General features: G+C 38.7%; 2 protein-coding genes across 2 annotated transcripts in view; both read left to right on the top strand.

The window, feature by feature from the left end:
* The first annotated feature begins 46 nt into the window (after nt 1–46).
* On the top strand, nt 47–5,086 carry Cand1 (Cullin-associated and neddylation-dissociated 1). Its single transcript, XM_011305701.1, has 5 exons — nt 47–316; nt 973–4,113; nt 4,201–4,444; nt 4,589–4,735; nt 4,820–5,086. Exons 1-5 carry the CDS (start codon nt 275–277, stop codon nt 4,951–4,953), a joined length of 3,708 nt encoding a protein of 1,235 aa, XP_011304003.1. The 5' UTR covers nt 47–274; the 3' UTR covers nt 4,954–5,086.
* Nucleotides 5,087–8,654: 3,568 nt separating this feature from the next.
* Nucleotides 8,655–10,772, top strand: part of LOC105267087 (transmembrane protein 205) — a 6,661-nt gene continuing 4,543 nt past the window's right edge. Inside the window, exon 1 of the mRNA XM_011305704.1 lies at nt 8,655–9,132. Within this exon, the coding sequence (XP_011304006.1) occupies nt 8,852–9,132 (281 nt within the window). The 5' untranslated portion in view covers nt 8,655–8,851. The remainder of the gene's footprint in view (nt 9,133–10,772) is intronic.

A 10,772-nucleotide genomic window follows, 5' to 3' on the forward strand; every position in this document is an offset into this window, starting at 1 on the left:
GCAATGAAAAATAAAGAATCAATTTCCATATTCGCGATAGACATTTGAAGTCAAAAAAGAAGTCGAAAATTCCCTCTCCTGGGATCCTTGGACCAATCAGGACTCACTCTTAAGCCGACTCTCGACCAATGGCATCTCCTTCGACTTTCAATACTCCGGTGTTTGCTGAAAAGAGGGGAAGCATTGGCGAGAAGTGACAAGTTGAATTTACCAGAGAGAAAATAATTTTTGTAGAAATCGAATCGTTGAAACGCATTGAAATATATCACCCATCATGGCCAGTGTCTCGTATCAAATAGCAAATCTGCTGGAGAAGGTAAGGAAAATCTGGTGAGAATTCTTATCCAGGGGAAGACTGAAATATCGAAAACTTCCTTTGTCTCCTCGGAGAGGTTTATCTCCTTCGGCATCGGATTAATTCGTAAACATAACCTCAATGTTCTGAAATTTGTGAAAGTTTAAGAGAGAGACCGGGAGGAACTGCCCCAGATGATCACAATGTTACAGAATGATTCATACAAAAAATCTTGAAGATCTGAATGCAATTCACAATTTAGTGGCCTTTTAATTTTAGGCACGACTCGTCGGGGATGAGTCTACCCTCAAGCCCTCATTTTCGATGACTCCCTTTTCCTCTATTTATCTGTCATGCTCTCGAATTTTTCCATATGATTCCTGAATTTAATTTCTCAATTGAAGTAATTGAAAAATTCTCATTTTTGCCTATTTCAAACCTTGACGAAAAAATCTTGACATTTCAAAATCAATTATTACTCAAATAATTCAGCATTCATTTAATTAACGTCGCATTAATTTTTATTCAAGTTATGAATAAAGATCTGAGATTGTGAAATAAATGTAGAAATATTCTCAGAATTTTGAGACATCCCTAAAAAGAAACAGACATTATTAAGATCGACGTGTGATCCTCACATCTTCTCCGGATTAATGAATCGCCCGGATGTTCCCCAGATGACATCGAACGACAAAGACTTTAGGTTCATGGCAACGAACGACCTGATGTCGGAGCTGCAGAAGGACTCGATCAAGTTGGACGATGACTCAGAGCGAAAAGTCGTGAAGATGCTTCTGCGCTTGCTAGAGGACAAGAACGGTGAGGTTCAGAATTTAGCAGTAAAATGTCTGGGTCCTCTGGTGAACAAAGTGAAAGAGTATCAAGTAGAAACAATAGTCGACGCTCTGTGTACCAACATGATATCCGACAAGGAGCAATTACGAGACATCTCGAGCATTGGTCTGAAGACAGTGATCTCCGAGCTGCCAATGGGTTCAAACGATCTCGCTGAGAATATATGTAAACGCATAACAGGTCGACTGTCCTCAGCCATAGAAAAACAAGAGGACGTTTCAGTCCAGCTGGAGGCCTTGGACATTGTGGCGGACCTTCTCTCTCGCTTTGGCTCTCTCCTCGTGAGTTTTCATCAGCAGATTCTCACAGCTCTTCTTCCCCAACTGTCATCACCTCGTCAGGCAGTGAGAAAACGAACAATTGTTGCCCTCAGCCACCTGCTCACCTCGAGCAACAATTATCTCTACAAGAAACTACTGGATCACCTGCTGGAAGGTCTGACAACTCAAAAAGTTAAGAACGTTATTCGTACGTATATCCAGTGCATTGCGTCGATCTGTCGTCAAGCTGGACACAGATTTGGTGAGCAGATTGAGAGAGTAATGCCTCTGATTGTTCAGTACTCAAACGAGGACGACGATGAGCTCAGGGAGTACTGCCTCCAGGCATTCGAGGCATTTGTCTACCGTTGTCCCAAGGAGATCACTCCTCACATCAATAAAATCATCAATATCTGCCTGACGTACATCACTTATGACCCAAATTACAATTACGACGATGATGTCAGTGATTTATCCGATGGAGAAGGTATCACCATGGAGACGGAAGAGGACGGTGAGGAGGATGGGGAGGAGGAGTACTCGGACGACGACGACATGAGCTGGAAAGTCCGAAGGGCAGCAGCCAAGTGTCTGGAGGCTGTGGTATCAAGCAGAAGAGAACTCCTACCAGAACTCTACAAAATTGTCTCACCAGCTCTGATAGCGAGGTTCAAAGAACGCGAGGAGAACGTTAAATCAGATATTTTTCACGCTTATATCGCTCTCCTGCGTCAAACAAGGCCGACATCGAGTGTGGCACTTGATCCAGACTCCATGGAGGACGAGGAGTGCCCAATATCCCTTCTACAACAGCAGGTACCTATGATTGTCAAGGCTGTTCATCGACAGATGAAGGAGAAGAGCATTAAAACACGTCAGGATTGTTTCTCATTGCTCAAGGAACTTGTCCTTGTTCTGCCAGGTGCTCTGACAAATCACATTCCCTCACTGATACCTGGGATTCAGTACTCGTTAGGAGAGAAGAATTCCTCATCCAATATGAAAATTGATACCCTAGCCTTTGTTCACACTCTCCTGATTACCCACCAGGCAGAGGCTTTTCACGCCCACATGACTGTCCTTGCACCACCAATAATATCAGCAGTCTCTGATGCTTTCTACAAAATCACAGCTGAAGCTCTTCTCGTTCTTCAGCAGCTGGTGCAGGTGATAAGACCCCACGAAAATCCACCCAACTATGACTTCACTAATCTCGTCAGTGAGATATACAGGTGCACCCTTATGAGACTGAGAACAGCTGATATAGATCAGGAGGTGAAGGAACGAGCTATTGCCTGTATGGGACAAATTCTGGCTCATCTCAGTGACACTCTGCACGATGAACTTCCAGTTTGTCTTCCAATATTCCTGGACAGACTGAGAAATGAAATCACCAGGCTGACGACAGTCAAAGCCCTAACGTGCATTGCCGCATCTCCACTGAGAGTCGATCTTCAACCAATTATGAAAGAGGCTGTACCCATTTTGGGCTCTTTCCTCAGGAAAAATCATAGGGCACTGAAACTTTGCTCTCTCACACTTCTCGATACACTGGTGAGGAGTTACTCTGTCAGCCTTCACACTGATCTACTGGACAAGGTGACGACAGAGCTTCCAGCACTTCTCAATGAGTCTGATCTCCACATTGCACAGCTGACGCTGACTCTGTTGACGACAATAGCAAAGGTCCATCCAGCAGCATTGACAAGAATATCAGAGACTATTTTACCAGAGATTCTTGTTCTTGTTAAGTCTCCACTACTCCAGGGAGCTGCATTGAATGCCATGCTGGAGTTTTTTCAGGCTCTTGTTCAGGCTGGAATTCCAGGGCTGGGTTACAGAGACCTTCTGGCGATGCTCGTGGCACCAGTTACAAGCTCTGTTCTGCATAAACAGGCGTATCACTCACTTGCCAAATGTGCAGCTGCCCTGACAATCACTTGGCAGCAAGAAGCACATGGAGTTGTCGAGCAATTCATAAAAAACGTTCAGGATCCAGCCTCTGATTCACAACATATTTTTGCTCTGCTGGTGATTGGGGAGATCGGTAAACACGTGGATCTCAGTGGAATTCAGTCACTCAAGAGTGTTATCTTGAGCTCTTTCTCTTCGCACTCTGAGGAGGTCAAGTCCGCTGCCAGTTACACTCTCGGAAATATTGCTGTTGGCAATCTTCCCGAGTATCTTCCCTTCATCCTGAAGGAGATCGAAGGCCAGCCAAAAAGACAATACCTCGTGCTTCACTCGCTGAAGGAGATCATCACTTGTCAATCGAGCAGCCCATCTGGGGTATCCAATCTTCAGAATTTTGTCCCTGCCATCTGGACTCTACTCTACAGGCACTGCGAGTGCACTGAAGAGGGCACTAGAAATGTTGTGGCCGAGTGCCTTGGTAAACTCACCCTCATAGATCCAGCTAATCTTCTACCCAAGCTCCAGGAGTCCCTGAAATCACAGTCATCACTCATGAGAACGACAACAGTTACTGCAGTAAAGTTCACTATTTCTGATCAACCACAGGCCATTGACGTCATGTTGAAACAGTGCATGGGAAGCTTTCTGGTGGCTCTTGAAGATCCTGATCTGAACGTCAGGAGGGTTGCTCTTGTTGCTTTTAATTCAGCTGCTCATAATAAACCCATGCTCATCAGAGATCTCCTGGACTCTGTCCTGCCTAAACTTTATGCTGAAACCAAGATCAAGGTGAAATATTTTTCTGTTCAATGGGCCACGAGATGGATTTCTTAATGCGATTCCTCTGGTATTTATGGAATTTTTTTTCTATTGTAGAAAGAGCTGATAAGAGAAGTTGAGATGGGGCCGTTCAAGCACACAGTGGACGATGGACTGGACCTTCGAAAAGCAGCATTTGAATGCATGTACACATTACTGGACTCGTGTCTTGACAGGCTGGACGTGTTTGAGTTCCTCCAGCACGTGGAGAACGGTCTGAAGGATCACTACGATATAAAAATGCTGACGTACCTCATGACTGCGAGATTGGCGCAGCTCTGTCCCACAGCAGTCCTCCAGAGTACGTTAATTCAACTCCATATTCATCAATTTAAATTTATTGAGAGAGTCAATGAATAAATTGAGTAACTGGGGTAAAGCGAGCTAATTAAAGCCGATGTAATTCATAAGGACTAATGAATTTCCTTTTTCGTGGTTTCGTCAGGGCTCGATAGACTGGTGGATCCATTGAAGATGACTTGTACCCAAAAAGTGAAAGCGAATTCCGTGAAACAGGAGTACGAGAAACAGGATGAACTCAAGAGATCTGCACTGAGGGCAGTTGCTGCACTTTTGACGATTCCAGATGCTGGTAATTACTATTTATTGTTTTAATTATTTTGGCAAATGAATTTTGATGAATCAATTTGTCAATCGATGATTTTTTTTCTTTCAGATAAAAATCCAGCGTTAACAGATTTCGTCAGTATAATAAAATCAACTCCAGAGTTGCGTAGTTTATTCGATACTATTCAGAAAGATTGCTCAGGTAGCAACATCAACGAAGCGAACATCATGGATCAAAGTTAAATGGAGAGAAGCCTCAGAATAATTTAAAAAAAAGCCCACAAAATACGAATTACAACCAACGTCATTCATCCAATAAAGTGATACGAATTTTTGTTTTATTAACTAATATATATTATTATTTGTGTGATTGGAATTTTCTGAGGATCGATTTCAACGAGTCCTGTCTTGTCCCACAGGACAGCCCAGAGATGCATTCATGGAACATCCGGTTTCATACGTTATTATTTTTTCATTGGTTTTTTTCTCGTCACATAGTAGCTTGGACAAGTGGAAGGAACGAAATTCAATGTGATTGTCATGTAGCGGTCAGAAAAGGCATTGTATAAAAAAATAAAATACAAATTTCTTTAAAAGTTAATTTTCTCACTTTCTTCCCAGTAGACAGCCCAGTTTTTCGCCGATATCTCAGAATCGAAGACATATAGCGCATTTTTTATTTAGATATCGTTTATAGGAACGGAGGAGAGCTACAAAAAAGATCGTTATAAAAAAATCGGTATTTTCCTTCGATTTCGAGATATTGGGAAAAAACTGGTGTTGAAAAAAATTTACTTATCGAAAGAATTTTGCATGACACTTACCAGAATCAATTGCACGATAAAATGTCCTTCGTTTGAATGACAACTAGAGAATAAGATTGAAATGGTCATTCACCTACTCAGTGTCAAGGCTACTCGATAATTTTGAGTGCACGTCGGACGTAAAGTGACACAAATCGATCTTCATATATGGTCCCCCACATTTACTCCACCCAAAATTGTTTTTATGCATTGACTAAATAGTTGGGTCCTGCTGGCCCACAGGGGTCAAATGAATTGATTCGAATGCCATTGAATGACTCAATGAAAATCAAATTTCGTGGCCATCCTAATGTACGTGTAAAAAAATACCGATGAGGCATTCGAATTTTTAATTCACTCATTAATTACTTTCTCATTAGGTTTACCGCCGGTTTTCCCCGGTGAAATCGTTCGAGCAAAAATCGTGATCAATCCCTCATTATTTATATATACACCACGATAAATTCGCAAATTTAATGTTAGATCATAAATTCGGGGGAAATTATCTCTCGTTCTTTCATCCACGTGTTATGGTCCCGACTGTCGTCTTTACCTTTTTTATCGCTGTTGTAAAATCATAAAATCGTCAACCCTAACTCATTGATGGATTAAAAACAAGAGATCGGTAGACGTCAGAAAATGTCGCCATTGCTTAAATAAGGTATAGAAATTAGAAGAATAGATAAATTATCTCCACGTGTGTCGAAAATTGTGAAGATCACGCAAATGGACTGTGATCGGTTCGAAATTCCACTATATTGCGGAAATTAGACGCAGATTTGAATTTATTCATCCACAATCCGGGATTTCCGTGAATATTTTCGCTATCTCACAACTGATTCTATTTTGGTCGTCTCCCTTCCTTTTCTCGTAAAATTTATTGAATGACATGTGGCCCTAAAGACGCCCCAAAGGGTTCAAACAGGTTTTTTGGGCCCCTTGCGGTCATGGGCCTCGGGCCGTGAATTTACTCCTCCGAAAGATTAAATCGCTCTCATTGTTTTGCTCTGACAATCAAAACCTTTTATGAATTTCTACTTGAGATAATTTCCGAAAATTCAGGTGATCCATCAGCCCTTCTGAATAATTCAGCCATTTTTAATGCCCTTAATCAGTAAAACGAAGAAGAGGGTGTAGATAAAGGATGAGTGATGAATTTTTGTCAAGGGGTTGAAAAATCGTTCAAATCTACAGCTGAATATTTTTTTTATCGGTATCGGACTTGTTTTTTTTTTCAAAGGCAGTCGTCGAAGAATTGTTGTATACTCTATAATTAATTATTTAAATAATTTACTTTTTTCTCTTCTTCGTAAGATATGAAATATAAATTAAATAAATAAAATATGATTATTGTTCACCAGCTGATGAAAAGTCTGGGGGGTATCTTGGAGATTGTACCAATAAGGAATTGAATCCTAGGAATAAATTTCTCAGACTGAAATTTCGTGTGAAATCCGAAAACCTGATGTTCAGCACGTACATCGTAATTTTATGAGCTTCTCCATGTCCTTGGAATGAGGAGCAGATTAATAGTTTCTAGAGATTTTATCCTCCGGTTATTCTACGAAATATGTCCAGGGGATTCTGTGTCGAATCGGCCGAACACTGACCCCTATCCTCTGAAAAAATTGAGAAGAATTGAATCCACGATTGACCGTAGAAAAATTCTTCACGAAAAATCTAGTCCTTCTTTCAAAAAAAAATATCCAAAGTCTCTCCAAAAATCGGTGAAACCTTTTCTGTTACCGATGTCTTTCGTCATCTCCTGTTCATGGAATTGCTGATCTCTCATTTCTTTTTTTTTAATTAAAAATAATGAATATCTCTCAATAATTCCGCAGTGAAGTGGTAAATTGAAACAAGTGCATTTTTTCAGTGACGGTTTTTAGCCGATATCTCGGAATAGAAGAAAAATAGCCGATTTTTTATTGAAATATTTTTTATAGAAAATGATAAGAGTTACAAAAAAGGTGTCTATGAAAAAATCGTTATCTTCCTTCATCTTCGAGATATCGGCTAAAATCGATCTCGAAAAAAATGCACTTGTCCTAGTTCACCACTTTGTTACAGAGTAGATCATTTTTAAATCTCCACACAAAATTTTAATAAAGGAAATACACTTCCTTTTTTTATGATCCAATCGTTGTCTCTTCGAAATAATATTTTTCGGCATTCTTAAATTAATTACTGTGTCCCACAAAAATAGAGAAACATGAATTCTGACACGTACATTATATTTAGGTCCCATAAAAGTTTATTACGATGTCTAATCACAATTGATTCTGTACCTATTGTCTACAATGAAAAAAACAACGTAATTACTTTGAAAAATGATAATCTAATGGATTTCATTAATGCTTTGTACCCAATTTTGAAAAATCAGGTAAAAATCGGGTGGAGCTTGTTTCACCGTCATTTTACCGTCGAGATTTGGAGAATTGTTCCACCGAATGAACAATGAACAGAGAATTCAATAAACAATTTTTCAAGGGATCTGCGGAGATTTTTACGTCATTTTAATTGGCTGTGCATAATTATCTAATGAACCTTGACGTAATTTCCACATAGGGAGACACAAGTGAGACAGAAGAGATCATTTTTTACTTCCGCATTTTTCATTACGAGAAAACTGAATTTCCACTGATAATATTCGCCCTTCAACATAACTGCAACATTCATAAAAAATTTTGTTGTCAATGGATTCATTGATTCAAGTGCTTCAGATCGAGAAATAATTTATTTCAATCAGATAAATAAATTTATGTAAATATTACAACCTAGATAATCAGAGAATCCCCCAAATATTTGTTTACAATTTTTTCTGCTGGATCCATTCGACAGGAAAACTTCTCTGAATTTTTAATTATTTAACATGCGGATGAATTAATTGAAAATTCAATTGCATTTGATATTGAGTATTTGAAATAATTCTGAAAACGCAGAGGACGTTGTGCCTGAATTTTTTAATATCGAATTGATGAATGAAGAATTATAAAAAAATCTGCAATTGACTACCCCAATTAAATCCATCATCCCCCGCCAAAGATATTCTCCCACCCACAACCTCCCACTCACACCAGAAATCAAAGTGGAGGTGACTATAAATACAGTCGGTTAGCAAAGACCACTGCCACAGTGCACTTCAGGTCTGAGACCAAAAAAGTTTCACATTGAAAAATCGAAAAGGCCCAATTCGACCCATCGAGACTCACAACTGAGTAACAAAAAAGAAAAAAAAATTAAACATTAAAAAAACGAATTGAAAAATCAAAATCCCGTCATCCCACGATCGACTGAGGAAACCAATTAAATAATTATTTTAAAAAATAATTTATAAAATGTGTGTACGTACGTTAATATCGAACGAGGTGACAGAGGCTCCAATGTGTCCTGTCAGTAAATTCACTAAAGCAAAGGTGAAGTACATGAAGGTGCACGATGAAATTATCCAAAAGGAGAAATTGCAAATTGCACAAGTGACTGACAAAGTACTGGAGACAGGGACATATTCATCGGGAATTACTCCTGACATTCTAGCTGAGAGCACGACTATCTTCCGAAAGTGTCTGGAGATCGTGGAGCGACAGGTGGACACGTGGAAGGATTCCAAGACCTACAAGTGAGTTCTTAATTAATTAGAAAAAAATTAATTAATTCATTTATCACTATAGGAAAAATATCCTCATGACAAAACCGCTGAGACAATTAGTATTAACCGATTCAATACCCAATAAGTGATTAATCAATATCAAATTAATTTCAATGTCAACTCATAATGACTTTATCCATAAAACATTCGATTTTTCTCTCTAATTGATCCATTACCTTTTTATTTAAAAAATTGTTTTTAGTTATTTACTGTCACTCATTTCTGAAGCTTCGGTTACTGAAAAAATCTTGGGATTCGTGAGGAATTTTATGAAGACATTGAAAAAACTCAGGAGTCCCAGATGAATTCGAATTGTCAATAAAAAGATGATGAGTCCCCGAAAAAAGAGACACTTGACGCAGTGGGAAAGATAGACAACTAGTTTAAAAGTCATTTGATTTTCTGAAAGCACACTAATGAGATTTACGATTGGAAAATCGATCGATGAGGCCTCTGATTACTTAATGAATGATTTAAAAAAGTGGAAATGAAATCTTCGAAGGACCGGCGCGTCATTAATCAAATTCTGAAATTGGGACAGCGGACGATAATCCAAACCCGTTTCCCCGCATTCTTTCTGTTCATTTTATTGCACTTTTTATTGACTTCTGGTCGTCCCTTAATCTCGCTGAAAGTCACGTACGCCAGTCGATTTATCCCATCCCCCGTTTGCATTCTATCCATCGGCGTGAATTAAAAGGAGTGAGAGGTGACCCCGTCGGGTTAACCAGTGCATTTATAACTCAGAACTCGATAGAGTCATAAAGCAAAATCATTTCTCATTTTTCTGACCAAATTCTCTTCTTCTTCTCCTGTGCAACTCAGAAAATTGATATTTTTGCTAACGAATCCAGCAGCGAATTTGGATGAGTGCATTTTTTTCAACGCCAGTTTCTCGTGAATATCCCGGAATTGGGGGGACATAGCGATTTTTTTGTGGAAACGTTTTCTCGAGATAAAAACTAGAGCTACAAAAAAGGTATCTGTGAAAATATCGGTATTTTCCTTCTATTTTGAGATATTGGTTACCAACTGGTCTCGAAATAAATGCACTTATTCTAGTTTAACACTTTGCAATGAGATTGGAGAATCGAATCCATCGTTTGTGTAATTTTTTAAATTTTTACTGAAAATTATTTAGAACGTTTGACATGTGACATGGGAGTATGATATTTCGAGTGAATTTGTCCGCGGATTTTTTTTTTATTTTCAAGAAAAGACAGCATAAAAAATCAAGGAGTGGAATTCGCACTAAATATTTTAAATTTTGGGAGATAATCGAAACTTTTTCGCGCATATCTGAGTGAAAAAAATTAATTAAAAATCCTTCATCTCATCCATTAATTTATTAATTTTCAATAACTAAAAATTCCACATTCATGAGGCCTCACCTCTAATTAATTTATCACTATTACCATTAAAACATAATCCCACACATTAAATAATCATTTTCAAAAAAGTGATATTTTTCCGCTCTAATATGGATCCTTATCTAATCAATGAAAAATAAATAATTCAAAATAGAGTCCTGAGTGAGCGCCGAAAATTCACTGACTTGTTGAATTTTATTCACGGCCTGTGAATAATTGTTGTTAAATTATTTATCGAGT

The sequence above is a fragment of the Fopius arisanus genome, unplaced genomic scaffold (assembly GCF_000806365.1).
Source record: "Fopius arisanus strain USDA-PBARC FA_bdor unplaced genomic scaffold, ASM80636v1 scaffold00044, whole genome shotgun sequence".
Taxonomy (NCBI): Eukaryota; Metazoa; Arthropoda; class Insecta; order Hymenoptera; family Braconidae; genus Fopius; species Fopius arisanus.